Source organism: Nyctereutes procyonoides, unplaced genomic scaffold, assembly GCF_905146905.1.
Source record: "Nyctereutes procyonoides isolate TBG_1078 unplaced genomic scaffold, NYPRO_anot_genome, whole genome shotgun sequence".
In the NCBI taxonomy this organism is placed as follows: domain Eukaryota; kingdom Metazoa; phylum Chordata; class Mammalia; order Carnivora; family Canidae; genus Nyctereutes; species Nyctereutes procyonoides.
The window spans coordinates 14,594,536-14,619,818 of NW_026575128.1; the positions used below are offsets into that span (position 1 = coordinate 14,594,536).

Here is a 25,283-nt window from a genome sequence, read left to right on the forward strand (position 1 = left end):
ACAACAGCAAAACGACAAAAGTTAAAAATGGGCAAAGTACTTGGAGACATTTCTCCTAAAAATATATACATGGCTTAAAAAAAAAAATCACATTAAAAAAAAAAAAGATGCTCAACATCATTATTCACCAGGGAAATGTAAATCTTTTTTTTTGGCGGGGGGGGGGGGGAATGTAAATCAAATGAGATACCACTTCACATCCACCAGGAGAGTATAATAAAAAATGACTATTTTTTTAAATGGAAAATAAGTGTTGGCAAGTGTGGAGACTAGAACCTTTGTACATTGCTGGTGAGGATGTAAAATGGTGTGGCAACCATGGCAAATAGTTTGGGGATTTCTTAAAAAGTTAAAGATGGAATTATCATATGACCTCTCAATTCTACTAGATATATATACCCCAAAGAATTGGAAATTGGTACTCAAACATGTATACATACACACATGTTCACAATAGCACTATTCACAACAGCCAAAGGGTAGAAACACTCCAAATATCCATCAACAGATGAATAAACAGTTATATACATACAATGGGAAATTGCTCAGTCACAAAAAGAATGAAGTACTGATACACACTAGAATGCCATCTAAACATTATGTTAAGCCAAAGAAGTAAGACACAAAGTTTATATATGGAATGGTTCCTTATATAGGAAATATCCGCAACAGATAAATCCATAAAGACAGACTGCATACAGACTGCATATTGATGGTTGTCAGAGGCTGAATGGAAGAGGAAAGGGGGAGAAGTGTTTAAGGGGTAAGGAGTTTTACTTAGGAATGACAGAAATGTTTTACAAATGGACAGAGGTGATAGTTACACAACACTGTGAATGTACTAAATGTTCACTAATTGTTCACTTTAAAATGGTTAATTTTACATTATGTGAATTTCATCTCAATCAATTATTCTTTTTTTTTTAATTTTTATTTATTTATGATAGTCAGAGAGAGAGAGAGAGAGAGAGAGAGGCAGAGACACAGGCAGAGGGAGAAGCAGGCTCCATGCACCAGGAGCCCGATGTGGGATTCGATCCCGGGTCTCCAGGATCGCGCCCTGGGCCAAAGGCAGGCGCCAAACCGCTGCACCACCCAGGGATCCCCTCAATCAATTATTCTTAAAAGGATATCTATACTGTATGACCTGTCATCAATATGCTGAGAATCAAATTCATTAATTTCTTCTCCTAAACTTGTTCCTTTTCCTATATAACCAATTTCAATTAAAGGCACCACAATCTAATCCTCAGAGTTATAAATGAATTCATTCTTATTCCTCGATTATCTTCTAATTCAGCAGTTTTCCATCAGTATAACCTGTATTATAAATAATTGCTTATATTACTATTTAAGGTACCTAAAGGCATACAAATAAAGGCTAACATTTAGTTCATACTTATTACAAATCTGGCACTATGTTATTTTAAATGGGTTCTCATTTTATCCTAATAATTCTATGAAAAAAGCCCTATAACTATCTTGATTTTAGAGATGAGAAAACAGAAAATTAAAGTTCAGTGACTTCCCTAGGCTTATATGATTACTAAGTGTCAGGGCAAGAACAGAGACTATAGGCTTAGAGCTTGAGCTACTATTTACTTCTTTTACAAATCAGAAGGCATTCACAATCATTTCATTCAAAAATTTTTTCTTGAATAGGAATTTAAAAAGTAGAAATCAATGGGTAAACCAGTAGGAGTTATTTGCAAATACCCCTACCATGACTTCTGGATTTGTCTCCAAAGAAGGTAGTGATATTTTTTTTAAATCCAAACAAAACTTACTAATATCTCTTTAACAGTGTTGCATGATGCTCTCTATTCCACTCCATTGTAGATGCACTTCATTTTGTCCCTATCTCATTAAAAATTAATACTCAAGGGCAGCCTGGGTGTCTCAGCGGTTTAATGCCGCTTTCAGCCCAGGGTGTGATCCTGGAGACCAGGGATCAAGTCCCATGCATGGAGTCTGTTTCTCCCTCTGCCTATGTCTGTGCCTCTCTCTCTCTCTCTCTCTGTCTTTCATGAATAAATAAATTAAATCTTAAAAAAAAATACTCAATAGCAAAATGTTTTCTTTTTGATAAAGTCAGATTTTTTTCCCTCTTACGGCTTGTGCTGTTTTTTGAACTCTAAGAAACTTTACCTCACCCAAAATCATAAGGACTTTCTCCCGTGTTTTCCTTTACATGTTTTCTCATCATAATCCATTTCAGATTAATTTTTGTATATAGCATGAGGTAAAGGTCAAAGTTCTCTCCTCCCCCTCCCCCCCATGTAAATCGTTCCAGCAACATCTGTTGAAAAGACTGTCTTGGGGTGCCTGCACAGCTCAGTCAGTTAAATGTCTGTCTTTGGCTCAGGTCATGATCCCAGGATGCTGAGATGTAGCCCATATGGGGCACCCTGTACAGCAAGCAACCTGTTTCTCCCACTCCTGCTCCCCCTGCTTGTGCACTCAAGTGCTCATGCACACACATACACTCTCTCATTCTCTATCATATACATAAAATCTTTAAATAATTTAAAAAAAGACTGCCTTTTCCCTATTTACCTTGGTACAATTATCTATTTCTGGACTTTCTATTCTGTAATCTACATGTCTATCCTTATACTGATATCACACCATCCTGCTTACTGTACATTTACAGAAAGCTATAAAATTGGGTAAAGTGATTCCTCTAACTCTGGTCTTCTTTTTCAATATTTTAGTTATTCTAGGCCCTTTGCAAGTCAATATAAATTTGAAATCACCTTGTCACTTTCTGAAAAAGACTCTTTGGGTTTTTATTAGGATTGCAATGAATCTATAAATCAATCAGGAGAATTTGCATCTTGATATCGAATTTTCCAATCCATTGACATAGCACTCTATTCATTAAGGCCTTCTTTAATTTCTCTTGGTAATGTTTTATAATTAAAATGTACTGGTCTTACAAATGAGTTCTTACGTTTATATTTAGCTATATTATATATTTTTAAGCTATTGTAAATAGCAGTGATTTTTAAATATCTAATTCTAATTATTCATTGTTAGTATAGACAAATACAATTGATTTTTGCTTTTTTTGTATATAGATTTTTGTATAAAACACGAATAAGAAAATGAAAATCTGAGCCACAGGTAGGGAGAAATTATTTAAAACCTTATATCTGATATACAACTAATATCAGAGTAGACCAAAAAACTCTCAAAACTCAGTAAGATAGACAACTTAAAATTTTTTAACTGACAGAAGATGTGAACAGATACCTCATCAGAAAAGATATATGAATGGCAAATAAACACAAAAAAGTAATTCAACCTCATTAGTCATCAGAGATGCAAATTAAAATCACAATGAAATAATCCCTCCACACCCATTAGGATGGCTACAATTAAAATGGTAATACCTAATACTGACAAAAATGTTAAGCAAATGTTAATGGAAATGCAAAAGTGCCACTTTGGAAAACAGCTTGGCAGTTTTTTTATAAAGATTAACATAGGGTGACGGGCACGGAGGGGGACACTTGACGGGATGAGCACTGGGTGTTATTCTGTATGTTGGCAAATTGAACACCAATAAAAATTAATTTATTAAAAAAAATAAAAAATAAAAAAAATAAAAAGATTAACATAGGGGATCCCTCGGTGGCGCACCGGTTTGGCGCCTGCCTTTGGCCCAGGGCGCGATCCTGGAGACCCAGGATCGAATCCCACGTCGGGCTCCTGGTGCATGGAGCCTGCTTCTCCCTCTGTCTGTGTCTCTGCCTCTCTCTCTCTCTCTGTGTGACTATCATAAATAAAATAAAAATTTTAAAAAAAAATTTAAAAAAAAACTTTAAAAAAAAGATTAACATACACTTAACCATATATCCCAGCAATCTCATTCCTAGGTATCTATCAATATCAAGCAGAAATGAAAGCATAAGCCCACACAAATATCTGTACACAAACTTTCATAGGAGCTTTCTCAGTAACAGGCAAAACCTAGAAACAATCCAAATGATCATCAACTGATGAATGAATAAAGTCTGATTATACCCATGCCAAAGGAATACCTCCAGAAATAAAAAGAACTGCTGATACTCAAATCAATGTGAATGAATCTCAAAACCATTATGCTAAGTAAAAGAACTCAAGATTACAAAAGATTACATATTATATGATTCTATTTATATGAGATTCTGGAAAAGGCAAAAATCACAGTGACAGGGAAGCCCAGGTGGCCCAGGTGGCTCAGCGGTTTAGCACCACCTTCAGCCCAGGGCGTGATCCTGGAGACCCAGAATCAAGTCCCATGTCAGGCTCCCTGTGTGGAACCTGCTTCTCCCTCTGCCTGCCTGTCTGTCTGTCTGTCCATATCTCTCTCTCTCTCTCTTTACTCTATCTCTCATGAATAAATAAATAAAATCTTTAAAAAAAAAAATCACAGTGACAGAAAACATCAGTGGTAACCAAGGGCTGGCACTGGGGAAAGAAAAGGCCGCAAACAACAGACAGGGAATATTTGGGGGCAACAGGAACTTCAACACCATGATTTTCTCTACTATATCATGATTTGGTGGTAGTGACACAACTGTACACATCTGAGAAAACTCATCAAATTGTACACTTAAAAAACTTTATCCTAGGTAAATTATACCTCAATACAACTGACACAAAGATCTCCAACTCTCATAGGGAGAGACTGCAGAGCTTCAGCTGCAGAAAGGTGAGACTGAACAGGGAAGCGGCCGAGTTTAGAATCTCTTTGTAACACAGAAGTGGATAAAACAAAAATCTATGTATCCTGAAGTCATTATGTGATAATTAAAGAATAATCATGTCCATCAACAGATGAATAAAGAAGATGTGGTATATGTATACAATAGGATATTACTCAGCCACCAGAAAGAATGAAATCTTGCCATTTGCAACATCGTGGATGGAATTGTGAAATAAGTCAGTCAGACAAAGACAAATACTATATGATTTCATTCACATGTGGAATTTAAGAAAACAGATAAGTATAGGAGGAGGAAAGGGAAGGAAAAATAAAAATAAAATGAAATGAAAACACAGAAGAGAGGCAAACCATAAGAGACTTTTAACTACAGGAAACAAATTGAGGGTTGCTGGAGAAGTTGGGGGGATTGAGTAAGTGGATATGACAGGAATTAAGGAGGGCACTGGATGTAATGAGCTCTGGGTGTTATATGCAACTAACGAATCACTAAATTCTACCCTTGAAAATAATACTATATGCTAACTAAATTGAATTTACTTTAAAAAAAAATTTAATCACAAAGGATCTAAAAATACATAATAATGCTTAACCATAGTTCAAACACTTAAAAAAAAGAATGATGGGAAAAGGTTCTAGGTAGTATCGTGGATTTTTAATTCCTTTAGAAGTGTACCCCACATATGCCCATCTCAGAAAAGTTCTGAGCTATTATTAAATTTAAAATATGATAATAGGGGCACCTGGGTGGTTTAGTTGGTTGAGCATCTGACTCTTGATTTCACCTTGAGTCATGATCAAGCCCCTGCGTTCAGCTCCACACTCAGCACCAAATCAGCCTGAGTTTCTCTCCCCTTCCTCTGTCCCTCCCCACCAGTCATACTCTCTCTCTCTCTCAAATAAATATATAAATCCTAAAAAAAATAAAAATAATTTTTAAAATAATGAAAGAAATTATCAAAATACCCACTACAATGACTATAACTAAAAAAATAATAATAAAAAACCAGAAAATAACAAGTATTAGTGAAGATGTAGAGAAATTGGAACTCTCATATGTTGCTGCGGGGAATGTAAAACAATGTAGCCACTATGGAAAAGAAATTAATGGTTCCTCAAAAGTTAAACACAGAATAACCATGATTCAGCAATTCTATTCCTACATATAGACACAAAGGAACTGAAACCAGGAACTCAATTACAAGGTTGACGAACTTCAAAAACATTATGCTAAATGAAAGAAGCTAAAGGAAACAGAAGATCACATATTATATGATTCCATTTATATGAAACATCCAGCATAGGTAATCCATAGAGACAGAATAAAGATTGGTAGTTGCCAGGACTAGGATGAAGGAGGAATGGAGAATGGCTGCTTAATGGATAGAAGTTTTTCTTTTAGGGTGATAAAATGTCTTCAAACTTTAGATAAATACAAAGTTCAATCTGGTTTTGAACTTTGGTTCCTTAAAGTTTACTTTTCCCTCTGTTAAATCTCATTTGCTGTTTCTTCTTGAGCCATCATTTGTTTGTGAGGTTCTGACTGAATGTATTCGACATGGAAAATATGCCATCAGCATATGTGGTAAGTGTTCCTTCTATGTATTTATCAAAGAAGTTGATGAAAAATGATTATTAAGGACAAAAAATAGAGGTCTGTGTGACATTTCAGGCTGGTACTGACACATTAAAAAATCAACCTTCTTTTACATACATTATACTTCAAACAAGTATTAACCCAACCAGCTGTAACATTACCAAAGATATTCCAAAAAGTTCTTTACTCATTTAATAAGAAAGCATACATTTCCTACTATGTGCCACATGTGCTACATGTAGATTAGAAACATAATGATGGACAAAGCCATTCTTTGCAAATGATCATTTCCTGCTGTTAAGAAGAAAACCACAGACCCAAAATGGCATCACTTAGGTTAAGGCCTCAAGTCAATAAACCAAGAGTTAATACCTAACCTAACTGCAGTTTCAACCCCCAGGAATATAAACTTAACCTATCTACATGGAATTTCCTGGTCAATAATATGAAATTTACTAATAGACTCCTTCTGTTCTCCTTAAAAGGGCAACTTTGTCTAAATGCATTCCCTGCCAATAAATTCCTTTCTCCTTTCTTTGTATTGACCTCTCTGCCTTTAAAAGCCTTTTTCCTGCTTAACTCCTTGGAGCTCCCTTCTATTTGCTAGACAGGATGTTGCCTGATTCATAAATCATTTAATAAAGCAATTACATCTTCAAATTTACTCAGATTGACTTTTGTTTAACACCATAAAGCCATCATTCCTATAAAGGCAAAGTCTGCCAACAAAATAAAAAAAGAATCCCAAAAGTACATTTGAAGAATCAGTCAATCTCTACCAACTCTCTCTACCAAGAGATTCTTGGGATTTACAATCCTACTAAAATACCAATATTCAGCACAGTTCACTGGTTAGGTCAGCCTTTATATTGAGATATAAATTACTTAACCCAACATTCTGATTCAAAGAAAAAGCATCCACGCCTAACTCTTCCACCTGGGATCTCTGTCCCCAGTTCCTCATCGCCCATTTGCTAATATCAATGAAAATTCATTTACTCAATAATTATTAATATTGTATATTATAATAATCACTATAGGAAGCTTTTTAAAGATTTTAAACAAGTGAATGGCTAAACACTGCTGCTACATAAATATTAACCAAATGAAGAAACTGGAAGACAAAACTAAAAGAAGGTAGAGCATAGGTTATACAGTTAAAGGTATTATAACATTTTGTGGTAACAGATGGTAGCTACACTTATGGTGAACACAGCATAACATACAGACTTGCTGAATCAGTATGTTGTACACCTGAAACTAATGTAACATGGTGTGGCAACTACACTTCAATTTAAAAAAAAATTAAAGAAAGAATAGTCATTAATTAGATTCGTGTTTTTGAAATAAGACTTTCAAATGAAGAATAGCCTAGAAAGGAAGAAGACTAAATACGGTGTTAACACAATGAGGACACTACAATGATCTAAGCAAAAAGACTATAAATATGGCTTAGAAATGGCCACAACTGTGGTGAAAAAAAAGTATACCACCTGAACATGTTGAAAGCTAAGGCTCTCTGGGTAACTGGATGAGAGGGGAGGAAAGATAGAGGAGGGGACAAGAAAGACTTCCAGGTCTCTGGCTTTCAGCTACTGGGTGGGTAATAGCACTGTTTAACAAGACAGGGAATAACAAGGAAGAACTGATTTAGAGGAAGAGAAAGGCGGAATAAGCAGATGGAGTCGTAGACATGATGATATAGTTCAGTGGATTCACATCCAGAAATACAGAAAACACAGATCAAAGCTTTAGATATTACTTACATATTCATGAGAAAGCAAAGCAGCAAGATGTGGGGGAAAAGGCTCAAATAAGTCGTCTTTACTCAAATTCAGACAACTAAGTATCATGTATATCTTGGTCTTCCAAGTTCTAAGCCATAAGTATTTCTCCCATGCTACTTTTAACACCAGATTTTCAACTGTATATAAATTTTTTTTAAAGACAAAGTTAATCTTGGATAAGATGTCATCTAAGTTTTTTTCCCATCTAGAAGCATACAAAATAATAATATGATTGTATAATACTTTTTAAAAGAACATGCCCTAGGGCAGCCCGGGTGGCTCAACGGTTTACTGCCGCCTTCAGCCCAAGGCCTGATCCTGGAGACCCGGGATCAAATCCCACATCAGGCTCCCTGCATGGAGCCTGCTTCTCCCTCTGCCTGTGTCTCTGCCTCTCTCTCTCTCTCTCTCTCTATCATAAATAAATAAAAAAAATAAAAACTCTATTTATTCATGAGAGACAGAGAGAGAGAGAGAGAGAGAGAGAGAGAGGCGCAAAGACACAGGCAGAGGGAGAAGCAGGCTCTATGCACCGGGAGCCTGATGTGGGATTTGATCCCGGGTCTCCAGGATCGCGCCCTGGGCCAAAGGCAGGCGCCAAACCACTGCGCCACCCAGGGATCCCAAATAAATAAAATCTTAAAAAAAAAAAGATGCTCAATGTCATTAGTCATTAGGAAAATGAGAATCAAAACCACAAGATACCACTTCAGACCCACTGTGATAGGTAAAATCAAAGACAATCGGGGCACCTGGATGGCTCAGTGGTTGAGCATCTGCCTTTGGCTCAGGTCATGATTCAGGGGTCCTGGGATCAAGTACTGCATCAGGCTCCCCACAGGGAGTCTGCTTCTCCCTCTGCCTACGTCTCTACCTCTCTGTGTCCCTCATGAATAAATAAATAAAATCTTAAAAAAAAAAGACAATAGCAAATATTAGTGAGGATATAAAGAAATAAAAAATCCTCATACATTGCTGATAGGATTATAAAATGGTACAACCACTTTGGAAAACAGTCTGGTAATTCCTCAAAATGTTAAACACACAGTAACATACAACCAAACAATCCTACTCCTAAGTATATACCCAAAAAAAATTAAAACATGGCCACATGTATATCTTTAAACAAATGTTCATAGAAGCATTATTCATCACAGTCAAAAGGAAGAAACAACCCAAATATCCATCAACTGACAGATAAAATGTAGTATATCCATACAACAGAATATTATTCAGTGATACAAAGGAATGAAGTACTGTTAATGCTACAACATGGATAGATCTTAAAAATAATCATGCTAACCGAAAGCAGCCAGTCACAAAAGGCCACATATTATATAAGTCAATTTATATGAAATGTACAAAATAGGCAATGTACAGAGGTAGAAAATAGATTAATGGTTACATAGTGCTGAGGGGAGGAGAGAATAAAGAGGTGACAGCTAGGGGCACCTGGGTGGTTCAGATGGTTGACCGTCTGCCTTTGGCTTGGGTCATGATCCCAGGGTCCTGGGATGGAGTCCCACACCTCAGGCTCCCTGCTCAGCAGAGAGTCTGCTTCTCCCACTCCCTCTACTCCCTGCTCGTGCTTTCTATCACTCTCTATATATCTCAAATAAATAAATAAAATCTTTAAAATAAAAAAAAAGAGGTGACAGCCAAAGGGTACAGGGATTCTTTCTTTCTAAAGTGATAAAAACATTCTAAAATTGACTACAGTGATAGCTGCATATACCTGTGAATATACTAAAAATCATTGAATAGTACAGTTTAATTGGGTTGATTGTATCCTTTTTTTTTTATAAGATTTTATTTATTTATTCATGAGAGACACAGAGAGAGGCAGGGACATACAAAGAGGGAGGAGAAGCAGGCTCCATGCAGAGAGCCTGATGCAGGGCCCAATCTGGGGACTCAGGGATTACGTCCTGAGCCAAAGATAGACGCTCAACCACTGAGCCACCAGGCGAAAAAGTAATTCAGGAATGAAATTGACTTCATTTCATATAAATTCTACTTCAGTTGGCCTGGGCTTGGACTCCAGCAATCTCAGTCCAGGAATTCCCTCTACAACACAACACTTTAAAAACAAAACATTCAGCTTTACCTTAGTGGCTGTAATTCTCAAAGGTTCATGTTAAAACCAGTTATTATGCTTTAGAAAAAATACAGATCCCTAGGACCCACCCCAATTCCACTGGATCAAATTATGATGGGAGGGTGCCTGGCTGGCTCAGTCAGTAGAGTACAACTCCTCATCTCAAGGGTTGTGAGTTTGAGCCCCACATTGGGTGTAGAGATTATTTCCTTTTTTAAGATTTTATTTACTTGAGAGAAAGAAAGCACAAGCAAGGGGAAGGGCAGAGGGAGAAGCAGGCTCCCCAATGAGCAGGGAGGGAGCCCTACATGGGGCTTGATCCCAGGACCCTGGGATCATGATCCAGGCCGAAGGTAGACGTTTAACCAACTGAGCCACCCAGGCACCCCAAGAGATTACTTTAAAATCTAAATCAATCAATCATGGGCACCTGGGTGGCTCAGTGGTTGAGCGTCTGCCTTTGGCTCAGGTCCTGATCCTGAGGTCCTGGGATGGAGTCCTGCATCAGACTCCCTGTGGGGAGCCTGCTTCTCCTTCTGCCTATGTCTCTGCCTCTCTTTGTGTGTCTCTCGGAATAAATAAATAAAATCTTAAAAAAAAAAATCAATTAATCATCAATCTCAATGATAGTACATGAATCTATATACTTTTTTTTTACATTCCAGAGGTTAAAAGGAAGAAGCAAGGCTCTAATAGCACGCTGAGAACAAGTGGGGAAATTTAACCACAGTCTTTATATTAGATGCTATTATTAAATTGGTGTTAAACTTCTTGGATCTGATAATATATTGTATTTATTTAGGAGACTGTCCTTGGTCTTACAAAAAATACGGAAGGATGAGGATCATAAGGTCTGTGACTTGCTTTGAAATGTTTCAGGGAAAAAAATACATACATACACACACAGATAAAGCAAATGTGACAAAATATAAAGTTACAGCCAAATTGGCCAATCTAAGTGAGTGTATGTGGGTATTCACCATATCCCAAATTTTAAAAATAAAAAGTTAAGGAGTAGGAAAGTTCCTAATTCTCCCTATGATCTAAGAGTCACAAACTTCAGATCATAAACAAATCTTCTGATCCAGGGATGCCTGAGTGGCTCAGCGGTTGAGTGTCGGCGTTTGGCTCAAGGTGTGATCCCAGAACCCCAGGATCGAGTCCCTCATCGGGCTTCCTACATTGAACCTGCTTCTCCCTCTGCCTATGTCTCTGCCTCTCTCTCTCTCTCTCTTCTCTCATGAATAAATAAATAAAATCTTAAAAAAAAAATCTTCTAATCCAAGAATTAACCTCCCACCTGCTATAGAAGACTTCTTCCCCTACCCCCACTTCCCAAGATGGACAAAGGGACAAAACTTTCTTAACCCATTCATGCCAACACAAAAGATTTATAATCTCAAAGAATAGATGAGATTATATTTTAATGGGAACAAGTTACTATTATTGTACCCTGAAAATAACTAGTGTGCCTTGTCCTTTAGGAAGAATGTGAGATCGGCAGGAAGTCAATAGGTACTTTAAAAGGTAGGTACTTTAAAAAGGTAGAGGTACTGAGGGTAAAGGGGTAGAAGATGCAATCACAGGCAGAAAACAACAGACTACACAACTTAACCTTTGTTGGATTTTGTCTATCATACAAATCCTAGACAAGGAAAGGCTCATTCTTGCATCCAATACATTCTAAACTGCTCAGTATCCTACCCTCATGTACTAAATATGTATATCACAGAGCTGTACACAGAAGCAACGTAACTTCACAAGGTCAAGAATCTTGTCTATAAGAAAGTTCTTTCCCAGAAAATGTATTCATTCATTCAATCATACTAAATCTTTTTTCTTAACTCTTCCAACTTAATCAGTACCAACAACAGCATAAGAGAGCAATCAAAATATTAAATTAAATTCCATTCTTTTGGGACGCCTGGGTGGCTCAGTGATTGAGCATCTGCCTTCGGCGCAGGGCATGATCCTGGAGTACCAGGATCGAGTCCCACATCGGGCTCCCTGCGTGGAGCCTGCTTCTCCCTCTGCCTGTGTCTCTGCCTCTCTCTCTCTCTGTGTCTCTCATGAATAAATAAATAAAATCTTTAAAAATAAATAAATAAATTCCATTCTTTTTCTATACTTTACTTTGAAAAATTAAACTATCCAAATCCTAAAAAAAAATTATAATAATAATAAATGTGGCCATAGCAATCAAGAATTTGTTCAGAGAGCAAGGGACCATCTTTACTAACACTTACCAAGCCAGCAGTAAGAGAAGGCGCAGATTGTCCAAGGGACTGGTTCCGCATTCGAACCAGGTTTGATGCTTCTCCTGAAGACTGCCAAGTCACCTGTCCCACACTGCTATGTACACTGCTGGACAAGGGGAGCAGCTGCTTACCTTTAAACATAGGGTTTAGAAAATATACTTGTAATTATTTATTGATTAATGAATAAAAATATACAATGATATCAAAAAATAAAAGTATAGTGATCCAAAACAAAATGAAGTTCCGCCACATTCATTTTAGAACCTGTAGCCCTTGGCAGCCCGGGTGGCGCAGCGGTTTGTCGCCGCCTGCAGCCTGGGGTGTGATCCTGGGGACCCGGGATCGAGTCCCACATCGGGCTCCCTGCATGGGGCCTGCTTCTCCCTCTGCCTATGTCTCTGCCTCTCTCTTCGCTCTCTCTGAATGAATGAATAAATAAATCTTAAAAAAAAAAAAAAAAAAAAAAAAAAACAAGAATCTGTAGCCCTAAAGATTCAGTGGTTGAGCATCTGCCTTTGGCTCAGGTCCTGATCCTGGGATCCTGGGATGGAGTCCTGCATCAGACTCCCGGCATGGAGTCTGCTTTTCCCTCTGCCTATGTCTCTGCCTCTCTGTGTGTGTGTCTCTTATGAAATAAAATCTAAAGAAAAAAAAAAAAAAGAATCTGTAGCCCTTTAAAAATTCCAACTGTCTTGGTGGAGAAGAGAATTTAAGTGGAATACTGAACTGAACTCTATTCAGAGTTCTCTATAGAGTTCTCTATAATAATAATTTAGAATTTAGTTCTCTAAATTCTCTATATCTACCACCATGCCAGCACCCAACCCTGACACCCAACCTAGCAGACTGGGAGCTTACCAGTCCCTTCCATGTTACTTCATTTCTCATCAATTCAATGCAACATGAAGGGAGCTGATAGTTCTCCTAGACAAGTTTGGCCTTTAGGTTTCCAGAAGATGAATACTTAATCTTTGATGCTCTGGACAGACTACAGGTATTCAGTCCAGACTGACTGACTGCCTTAATCCCAATGAAAGACTACAAGAGGTGCGCCTGGGTGGCTCAGTCAGTTAAGCATCTGCCTTAGGCTAGGGTCATGATCCCAAGGTCTTCAGATTGAGCCCTGTGTTGGCTCTTGGCTCAGTGGGGAGTCTGCTTATCTCTCTCCCTCTGACTGCTGCTCTCCCTGCTGGTGTTCACATGTTCTGTATCTCTCTCTGTCAAATAAATAAAAATAAAATTTTTAAAAATCTTTTAAAAAAATAAAAAGGACTACAAGAAAATCACTTATATGTGACTTATAAGATGGAGTATCGGGATGCCTCAGTGGTTCAGCAGTTGAGCATCTGTCTTTGGCTCAGATCGTGATCCCGGAGTCCAGGGATCCAGTCCCACATCAGGCTCCCTGCGAGAAGCCTGCTTCTCCCTCTGCCTGTGTCTCTGCCTCTCTCTGTGTCTCTCATGAATAAACAAATAAAATCTTAAAATAAAATAAAATAAAAAATAAAGATGGAGTATCTAGAATTGCAATGACTTTCTAATTGAGGTGCAAGTCCTATTTCAACATCTTCCTTTGTAATATTCCTCACATTGCTGCTAGTGATCTAATCAAGACAAATGTGGTATCATTCCCTACCCTAAAAAATTTCTGATGACTCCCTACTAAAATAATTAGCTAGAGTGAAATAAGTCAATCGGAGAAGGACATTATATGGTCTCATTCATCTGGGGAATATAAAAAATAGTGAAAGGGAATAAAGGGGAAAGGAGAAAAAATGAGTGGAAAATATCAGAAAGGGAGACACAACATGAGACACTCCTAACTCTGGGAAACGAACTAGGGGTAGTAGAAAGGGAGGTGGGCAGGCGGTGGGGGTGACTGGGTGACGGGCACTGAGGGGGGCACTTGATAGGATGAGCACTGGGTGTTATTCTGTATGTTGGCAAATTGAACACCAATAAAAAATAAATTTATAAAAAGAAGGGGGGCGGGATCCCTGGGTGGTTCAGCGATTTAGCACCTGCCTTTGGCCCAGGACGCGAGTCCTGGAGTCCTGGGATCGAGTCCCGTGTTAGGCTCCCAGCATGGAGCCTGCTTCTCCCTCCTCCTGTGTCTCTGCCTCTCTCTCTCTTTCTCTATCATGAATAAATAAACAAGTCTTTAAAAAATAATAAAATAATTAGCTAAACTTTTAAAAAACTAAAGAGATCTTCCATAAATCCAGATTATCTTCCTGACCTCATCTCCTTCAACACCTTCCCCCACCCATTTGCTCAATCAACTTCAATATCATGCCTGAATTTATCCTGATCACCCAATTCACTTGAAAACCTTTCCTCGGGATCCCTGGGTGGCGCAGCGGCTTGGCGCCTGCCTTTGACCCAGGGCGTGATCCTGGAGACCCTGGATCGAATCCCACGTCGGGCTCCCGGTGCATGGAGCCTGCTTCTCCCTCTGCCTGTGTCTCTGCCTCTCTCTCTCTCTCTCTGTGTGACTATCATAAATAAATAAATAAAAATTTAAAAAAAAAAAAAAAAAGAAAGTTTTAAAAAAAAAAAAAAAAAAAAAGAAAAGAAAACCTTTCCTCTTCCTGGCAAATCCTATTCAACATGGAAATACTCACTCTTATAAAGGTGTGAGCAAAAGCTTTTAGTTTTGTTTTTGCTACAACATAACCTTTTATTGCAAACAAAATGTGATACAAATTATTTGTAAGGCAATTTAGCAAAACTTACTAAAATTTTAATTTGAATATGTTTGTACCCAACACTCCACCTGTAGGAATGTAGTATAATGAAAAATTAATAGACCAAAATGCTCACTTTAGCAATGCTCACCAGAATAAAAAATGTTTATTATAATTTAAAGAAATTATAGTATCTCCACATAATGAAATACTGAACCCATTAATAATAATAATAATAAGAAGAAGAATAAAGCTCAAAATTTAGTCAAGACAAAAACATGCAACATTTCTAGTTGAGTAAAGAAAGCAGAAAAGAGGGATCCCTGGGTGGCGCAGCGGTTTGGCGCCTGCCTTTGGCCCAGGGCGCGATCCTGGAGACCCGGGATCGAATCCCACGTCGGGCTCCCAGTGCATGGAGCCTGCTTCTCCCTCTGCCTGTGTCTCTGCCTCTCTCTCTCTGTGACTATCATAAATAAATAAAAATTAAAAAAAAAAAAAGAAAGCAGAAAAGAAGTGTATGGCATATGATTCCAATTTTGATTTTTAAAATAAAAAAGTCTGTATATATTTACATAAATTTCCTAATGTATATTTAAGTATAATGAAGTACATATAAATGATTAGAGAAAGGGAGACAGAGAAAGTAAAGATTAAGAACTCTGCACCTTGACATAATGTGTCTTTGAACTCAGATTTTTTTTTATTGACATGTTTACTTTTTTAATCAGAAAAATGCAATTTTTTAAAAAAATCTAGTTATCTTTCAAGTCTGTTCGCAAAAGTATGCTTTACCGAAAAGACTTCCCATAAAACTCTCTACAAAAAATAAGAATAGTTCTTTCCTCAAAACTTCCATAAGGCCAGGGTAGAGATTGCCTGTCTGCTTTCCTTCTGCAAATGCTGCCAAGTTCTCCAAATAACCTGCCCACTCCTCATCTTATATACCCTAGAGGAAAGCTAGCTCCTTGACTTACCCTATCCGTATACACAAAGGCTAGTATCACATCTCTATCTCCCTTCAAAATAAGGGCTTGCTGGAGAAGAGGCTTACACACTGCAAAAGAAACCCATTTGAACACACACTAGTCTAGGGTTGAAGTGTATACCAAGGATTACTGAGAATTTGAGGAAAACAAACTACATAAGACAGAAGGAACAATATGAACAAATGAAGAAACTAGTTTAGTAAAGAAATAACTCAGAAAAAAAAACTTTAAAATTCTAATTATTCTTACAATGATTCAAGAGGCTAATGTATAAAATATTCCCAATTAAAGAGATGGTTGATTGGAACACCTGGGTGGCTCAGCGGTTGAGTGTCTGGCTCGGGTCGTGATCCCAGGGTCCAGGATCAAGTCCCACATCCAGCTCCTACAAAGAGCCTGCTTCTCCCTCTGCTTGTCTCTGTCTCTCTCTCTCTCTCTCTCTCTGTCTCTCTCTCTCTCTCTCTCTGTATCTCTCATGAATAAATAAATAAATCTTTTAAAAAAATAAATAAAAAGATGGCTGATTGAGCACATACTTTTATATTTTGTCACCCAGGACAATAAATCAGAATAAAGAAGTAAAATAAACAAAGGCTATAATGAGGGAGGGAGGATTGACTGAGGAGATGAACAAAATTTGGGAAAAATCTAAAACAGGTGAGTCATAACCAATGAAACTGGGCAAAGAAAGATACAAGGTATCATAAGCACACACACAAAAAAAAAGGTATCATAAGCACATAGGAGGTTGAAGTTAAATGGCAGTTAAATGAGATAGCAGGCTACCCAGCAAAATCTAGTATCAGTTCATCAATACTCAGAAATGCAAGATACCAAAGAGAACATCAAGTTAAGAGGTAAGGCTGAATTCGGATTAGCTGAAAATCTATAGAGACTCAAATACAACCACATTCCCACATTGTACCTCCCAGGAGCCAATAGCCAATTACCTCATAGGAGAGAAGGGATTTGGCACCTCAGAGCAAAGCAATGGATTCTAGTTATTAAGTGCTCAAAAGAAAGAGTTGATTCAGGAACAAAAGAAAACATAAAAAAAAAATTTAATACAAAAGTCAAAATTTTATTCACCCATACAATATTAATAAGGTAATACATCCTTAAAAGAAAAACAGAAAAAAAAAAAAAAGAAAAACAGAATATGGGCACATGGGGTGGCTCAGACAGTTAAGTGTTTGCCTTCAGCTCAGGTCATGATCTCCAGTTCAGAGGATCAAGCCCCACATCAGGCTCCCAGCTCACCAGGGAGTCTGCTTCTCCCTCTGCCTCTCCGTCTGCTTGTGATCGCTCTGTCGCTCTCTCAAATGAATAGATTTTAAAAAAAGAAAAAAACTTTAAAAGTAAAAACAAGAAGAAGAACAGAACACTATGGAAACAAAAAATGGTTCTATGTGATTAAATACATGCCTGGCAAAATAATTCCAATAAAAGACTGGAAAGATAAAGCCAAGGGAATGGCCCTGAAAAGGGAAAAAAATAAACAGAAATTTAAAACTTCCAAGGAGTACAGGAGGATTACATTCTTCTCTACTAACCTAATATTTTTAGGTGAGGTCAAATGGACTCTTTTTTAATATTCTATTGATTACTTAAAATTATGTCATGTTTTAATTGTTTCCTATTTGGACCATGACTTCCTTGTATCATTTTTTTCCCCTTGAATTTTTTTAAAGATTTTCTTTATTCATGAGAGACAGAGGGGGGGGGGGGGCAGAGGGAGAAGCAGTCTCCATTCAGGGAACCCAATGTGGGACTCGATCCCGGATCTTGGGATCACACCCTGAGCCAAAGGCGAAGCTCAACTGCTGAGCCACCCAGCTGTCCCTCCGCTTGAATTTTTTAAAGACTTTTCTATGGATAGGGTGGACAGGCACTGCAGGCCTTGGAATAGATTTTTGAAAATGGGAAAAAGAAAACCAAAAGAAGCAAAGGACGTGAAGTCCACAGAAGTGAGGCAGAGAGCAAAAGTCAAATTCAAAGAGAATAACCAGTGATAATCATCAACTAGGAAATATCTAGCAGGTTCAGGAGCTAGATACCAGAGATGTCATGAGGAGGTAGTAAAGTCAGGAAGCTGGCTTTATCCATAAGTTATTCATACAAAACTACCACCAGAGAAGAAACCATCAATATGCCTAGTCAGTTGATATACCCTTAAATATTGACAACATTGTCATGCATTTCTTAAGAAACAAAATTACTTACCGGACAGTGAACTAGCCAGGCTTCCTCTCCGCAACTTACAGTCATCCTGACTAAGTTGTCGTTGGAGTTTAGCTTTTCCAGTGGATGAAACTATGTCAGGATTACTGAGCTTCCTGAAAAGCAGGGGACTAAGTCCAGCTATCACATCCTTAAAAAAAAAAAAAAAAAAAAAAAGGCAAAATATAAATCTGTAATGTCTTTTTCTGAAAGTGTAAGGATTGTATATATTAAACACATCTACAACACTCATTGCAGTTTAAAAAATGACAGCCTTTTATACTTTCTGCTTAACAGCTAAAGCTAGAAACATATTTCTTAGTAAAAGCTGTTTGGGTATGCTACGTAAGCTGTGGGACACTAATTATAAAATGCCAAAGGGGCACCTGGATGCTTCAGTCTGTTGAGCGTTCAACTCAGTTTCAATTCAGGTCCTGATCTCAGGGTTGTGGGAGCAAGCCCCAAGTCAAGCTCTGTACTCTTTTCCTCTGCCCCCCCCCCAAACCTCTCCCTCTCTCTTTCCCACTCTCAAAAAAAAAAGTAAAAAAGACATCTTTCTCCATAATGAGTACGTGTCTAGTGATGTTAATTTACTTTTCTCCTTCTATTCACTCTTCCTATAAGCAGTAAAGAAAAACATATTTTGGTTTTTAAAAATAAATAGACGTCCCTTTACCTGCTATACAAAGTTAGAAATGCTTCTAATGCTAAAATAAAATGTAGAGTTTTCTTTATAGGTCTACAATAGGAGCTAAATACATTTCAATGAAAAAGCACAGAAGTACTATGGAGAAAACACAGACAATATGAAACACCGGCAAGGCCTCCCTTTGCCTTTATTTTAATCCAGTTCATCCCACTCCATCCCAATGCCTGCTCCTCTTTACTCAGTAAGCAGTGTCCAATATATCATCAAGATTCAGATACTTTGAAACAAACATTCACTTAATTGGAAGCATTAAAAAAAAACTATTTTGGAAAAAAAATTAAGGCAAATAAGACATATCTTTCATATTTCAATGAAGAAAGCTAAAACAGAGAAGAAGCACATCAAAGTAATATGGACAGCTCAAAGACAAAATGAGGGCAGCCCTGGTGGCTTAGCGGTTTAGTGCCACCTTTAGCCCAGGGTGTGATCCTGGAGACGCAGGATCGAGTCCCATGTCGGGCTTCTTGCATAGGGCCTGCTTCTTCTCCCTCTGCCTGCGTCTCTGACTCTCTCTCTCTCTCTCTCTCTCTCTCTCTCTCTCTCTCTCTCTCTGGGTCTCTCATGAATAAATAATAAAATCTTAAAAAAAAAAAGACAAAACGAAAAACAGAAGAAATAACTAAAATCTATGCTACCTGTCATTTGAAGAACAAGACTCAAGTAACTTGTAAAAGCCATGGTGGGGGGAACCCCCACAAGGGGAAAAATGGGAAAATGCCAACCTCTGTAAGATTTTTTTTTTTAATTTTTTTAACCTCCCCAACGTCACACACTGAGATTGGTAGGTTCACAAACATGGGAAAGTACTAATATTGCCTGGTGGTGGCTATCCAGTATATAATTTATAAATGCCCAAACAGGGATCCCTGGGTGACTCAGCGGTTTGGCGCCTGCCTTTGGCCCAGGGCACGATCCTGGAGTCCCGGGATCGAGTCCCATGTCAGGCTGCTGGCGTGGAGCCTGCTTCTCCCTCCTCCTGTGTCTCTGCCTCTCTCTTTCTTACATCTATCATGAATGAATGAATGAATGAATGAATGACTAAATAAATAAATATTTTTTTTTAATTTTTTATTTATCTATGATAGTCACACAGAATGAGAGAGAGAGGCAGAGACACAGGCAGAGGGAGAAGCAGGCTCCATGCACCGGGAGCCCGACGTGGGACTCGATCCCGGGTCTCCAGGATCGCGCCCTGGGCCAAAGGCAGGCGCTAAACCGCTGCGCCACCCAGGGATCCCAAATAAATATTTTTTTAAAAATAAATAATTCCCAAACATAGAAAAAAAGTTAAAGAAAAATCACAGAAGAGACAAGGAAACAGTATTTTTTTTAATTAGTAGTAAATGGATAAAATGATAAAGGGAGATATTTAGGCATTGTAACATTAAAACAAATGATGTGTTAAGATAACTGTAACAGGGATCCCTGGGTGGCGCAGCGGTTTGGCGCCTGCCTTTGGCCCAGGGCGCGATCCTGGAGACCCAGGATCAAATCCCACGTCGGGCTCTCGGTGCATGGAGCCTGCTTCTCCCTCTGCCTTTGTCTCTGCGCCTCTCTCTCTCTCTCTCTCTCTCTCTCTCTGTGACTATCATAAATAAATATAAAAAATTTAAAAAAAAAAAGATAACTGTAACAGAAGTGAGGAGGGAGGAAGGAGAACTAGAAGCTATAGCTAATACAAAAAGAAGGCAGCCATCCACGAAAAGCCCACAGCAAATATAATTCTCAATGGGGAAGCACTGGGAGCCTTTCCCCTAAGATCAGGAACAAGACAGGGATGTCCACTCTCACCACTGCTATTCAACATAGTACTAGAAGTCCTAGCCTCAGCAATCAGACAACAAAAAGAAATAAAAGGCATTCAAATTGGCAAAGAAGAAGTCAAACTCTCCCTCTTCGTTGATGACATGATACTCTACAAAGAAAACCCAAAAGACTCCACCCCAAGATTGCTAGAACTCATAGAGCAATTTGGCAGTGTGGCAGGATACAAAATCAATGCCCAGAAGTCAGTGGCATTTCTATACACTAACAATGAGACTGAAGAAAGAGAAATTAAGAAGTCAATCCCATTTACAATTACACCCAAAAGCATAAGATACCTAGGAATAAACCTAACCAAAGAGGTAAAGGATCTATATACCCTAAAAACTACAGAACACTTCTGAAAGAAACTGAGGAAGACACAAAGAGATGGAAAAATATTCCATGCTCATGGATTGGCAGAATTAATATTGTGAAAATGTCAATGTTACCCAGGGCAATACACACGTTTAATGCAATCCCTATGAAAATACCATGGGCTTTCTTCAGAGTTGGAACAAATTATTTTAAGATTTGTGTGGAATCAGAAAAGACCCCGAACAGCCAGGGGAATATTAAAAAAGAAAACCATAGCTGGGGGCATCACAATGCCAGATTTCAGGTTGTACTACAAAGCTGTGGTCATCAAGACAGTGTGGTACTGGCACAAAAACAGACACATAGATCAATGGAACAGAACAGAGAATCCAGAAATGGGCCCTCAACTCTATGGTCAATTAATATTCGAAAAAGGAGGAAAGACTATCCACTAGAAGAAAGACAGTCTCTTCAATAAATGGTGCTGGGAAAATTGGACATCCACATGCAGAAGAATGAAACTAGACCACTCTCTTGCACCGTACACAAAGATAAACTCAAAATGCATGAAAGATCTAAATGTGACACAAGATTCCATCAAAATCCTAGAGGAGAACACAGGCAACACCCTTTTGGAACTCGGCCACAGTAACTTCTTGCAAGATATATCCACGAAGGCAAGAGAAACCAAAGCAAAAATGAACTATTGGGACTACATCAAGATAAGAAGCTTCTGCACAGCAAAAGATACAGTCAACAAAACTAAAAGACAACCTACAGAATGGGAGAAGATATTTGCAAATGACATATCAGATAAAGGGCTAGTTTCCAAGATCTATAAAGAACTTATTAAACTCAACAGCAAAGAAACAAACAATCCAATCATGAAATGGGCAAAAGACATGAAGAGAAATCTCACAGAGGAAGACATAGACATGGCCAACAAGCACAGGAGAAAATGCTCCGCATCACTTGCCATCAGGGAAATACAAATCAAAACCACAATGAGATACCACCTCACACCAGTGAGAATGGGGAAAATTAACAAGGCAGGAAACCACAAATGTTGGAGAGGATGTGGAGAAAGGGGGAACCCTCCTACACTGTTGGTGGGAATGTGAACTGGTGCAACCACTCTGGAAAACTGTGTGGAGGTTCCTCAAAGTTAAAAATAGATCTGCCTTACGACCCAGCAATTGCACTGCTGGGGATTTACCCCAAAGATACAGATGCAATGAAACGCTGGGACACCTGCACCCTGATGTTTATAGCAACAATGTCCACAATAGCCAAACTGTGGAAAAGAGCCTCAGTGTCCATCGAAAGATGAATGGATAAAGAAGATGTGGTTTATGTATACAATGGAATATTCCTCAGCCATTAGAAATGACAAATACCCACCATTTGCTTCGACATGGATGGAACTGGAGGGTATTATGCTGAGTGAAATAAGTCAATCGGAGAAGGACAAACATTATATGGTCTCATTCATTTGGGGAATATAAAAAATAGTGAAAGGGAATAAAGGGGAAAGGAGAAAAAATGAGTGGGAAATATCAGAAAGGGAGACAGAACATGAGAGACTCCTAACTCTGGGAAACGAACTAGGGGTGGTGGAAGGGGAGGTGGGCGGGGGGTGGGGGTGACTGGGTGAAGGGCACTGAGGGGGGCAATTGATGGGATGAGCACTGGGTGTTATTCTATATGTTGGCAAATTGAACACCAATAAAAAATAAATTTATATTAAAAAAAAAAAGAAGGCAGCAAGACAGCAGTCTAGATTCCCATCATTTGGTGCATCAGGAATGAAATAGTACCTATGCATCAAGGACAAACCATCAGATTTGGGCCCTAATATTGATGACCCACCAAAAAGGGCTGGCCACTCACATAGGCAACACCTTGAGCAAGCAGCTTTGGGTGGAAGAACATAAGGAAGCCTTGGAAGATATCAAGCGAAATAATATTCCATCTGAAGACAATATGGAGAGGTAAAGTTCTCAACCTCAAAAAAATTTACAAATTAGCTACATCAGAGAGCCAGCGCTAGAATGCCTGCTACAGTGTATGGATAAGCAATTAGTTCTTAGCCAGAAAAGGAACAACCACCAATACAAGACTAGATCAGTACCAATTAAGAGAAAGTCCTATCCTTTTCAATCACCTTATTCCTTATCATAACATACCAAAGAAAAAAAGCCAGAAAACAGAAAAGAAAAATAAAAACAAATCATGCTTCTTCTTATTCCAAGTCTCATCTGTCAAAACCTTGAAAAGGGAAGAAAATATTAATTAAATTGGATATGAAATTTAACTTTTAAAATAGTATGTCTTTTTAACTTTACTTAAGAATTTTACTCATTAAAAAAATAATAAAAATTTAAATTAAAAAGAATTTTACTCATTTCAGAAAAGTACACATACCCAAGCATGTAACTCAATCAATTTTCACAAGTTACACATACTCATGTAACCAGCATCAAGATTTTTAAAAAAAGGACAGCCCCCCTGGCGCAGCGGTTTAGCGCCGCCTGCAGCCTGGGGTGTGATCCTGGAGACCCGGGATCGAGTCCCACATCGGGCTCCCTGCATGGAGCCTGCTTCTCTCTCTGCCTGTATCTCTGCCTCTCTATCTGTGTGTGTCTCTATGAGTAAATAAATAAAATCTTAAAAAAAAAATTTTAAAAAGAAAAAACAAAACACACAGGGCACCTGGGTGGCTCACTAGCCTAAGCCTGTCAACTCTAGATCTCTGCCCAGGTCTTGATCTTAGGGTCATGAGTTTAAGACCCATACTGGAAGCCCAGCGTGGAAGTCTACTGAACATTTTCTCTCTCTCCCTCTGCCCCCCCTTCCCTCTTAAAAAAATAATAATAATTATTGAATCTACCCAAGAAGTCATTACAGGACAGGATAGGAGAATGAAGCAAATAAGAAAGAACCACATATAACCCAAGAAAAAAAGAAAAAGCATATGGGAGGAAAAACTTCTTTACTAAACTTCCATAACTTCTTACAGATTTCCAGTTTCCATTTCTAGTCACTTATGAGATCCAACCTGGTTTTCAAGTTCAGTGGACTACCACTGTATGCTTTTAATAAGCTCTTCCTTATATCTTAAAAACTAGATGAAACTGATTTCTTCTATCATTCCTATAATCAAATGATTCTTAAGCAAAATAGGGACTTAAGGAAGGCAAAAAGTATAGGATGACTTGTCAGTTTCTGGCAGTGGATAGTATGCTCATCAAACCAAGGAATACATAAGGAGAAGAGAAGTGAGTTTATAAATAAGACACTGCTATGGGGGATCCTTGGGTGGCTCAGCAGTTTAGCCCCTGCCTTTGGCCCAGGGCGTGATCTTGGGATTCCCGGGGGTTGAGTCCGGGCTGCCTGCGTGGAGCCTGCTTCTCCCTCTGCCTGTGTCTCTGCCTCTCTCTCTCTGTATCTCATACGAATAAATAAAATCTTTAAAAAAAAAAGTGCTATGGCAATAGTAAATATTAGCATAACTATAAATTATAGTACTTTTCCAATAACTATGAGGAGAACTACAAACATTTAACGTGAAAGAAAGAAAACAAAGGAGACATGAGTAACTCTCTTCAACTATATGGGCACTATCTCCTACATTATAGGAAACTTCTCACGATCCTGGAGACCCGGGATCGAATCCCACGTCGGGCTTCCGGTGCATGGAGCCTGCTTCTCCCTCTGCCTGTGTCTCTGCCTCTCTCTCTCTCTGTGACTATCATAAATAAATAAAAATTTAAAAAAAAAAAAAGGAAACTTCTTAATTCTGAGGACAGAATTAGAACTAGTGGATTAAAATAACAGAAAACGTAGATTTAGTTAGAAGGAAAAGCTGTGCAACAGTGAATAGGCCACCTTAAAAAGGAATGGACTGTGCCACTAGAAATATTGAAAAAGTAAGGTGAAGGTTGACTAAAGCAGGGATTCTCAAAATGTGGTCAGCATGTGAACTTGCCAAAAAAGCAAAATCTTAGGCTTTACCCCAGATCTACTCTATCAGAAATTCTGACAGAGGAGCCCAGCAATCTGTGTTTTAACAAGCCCTCCAGGTGATTCTGAGGCACACAACCTCTGAG

General features: G+C 38.4%; 1 protein-coding gene across 4 annotated transcripts in view; it reads right to left on the reverse strand.

Moving 5' to 3' along the window:
• Nucleotides 1-25,283, reverse strand: part of MAST2 (microtubule associated serine/threonine kinase 2) — a 221,383-nt gene that overhangs the window by 167,729 nt on the left and 28,371 nt on the right. For all 4 annotated transcript variants that reach the window (XM_055341907.1, XM_055341906.1, XM_055341905.1 and 1 more), the window contains exons 2-3: nt 18,348-18,495; nt 12,440-12,582 (exon numbers count right to left, since the gene is read on the reverse strand). In XM_055341907.1, coding sequence (XP_055197882.1) covers nt 12,440-12,582; nt 18,348-18,495 — 291 coding nt within the window. The remainder of the gene's footprint in view (nt 1-12,439; nt 12,583-18,347; nt 18,496-25,283) is intronic.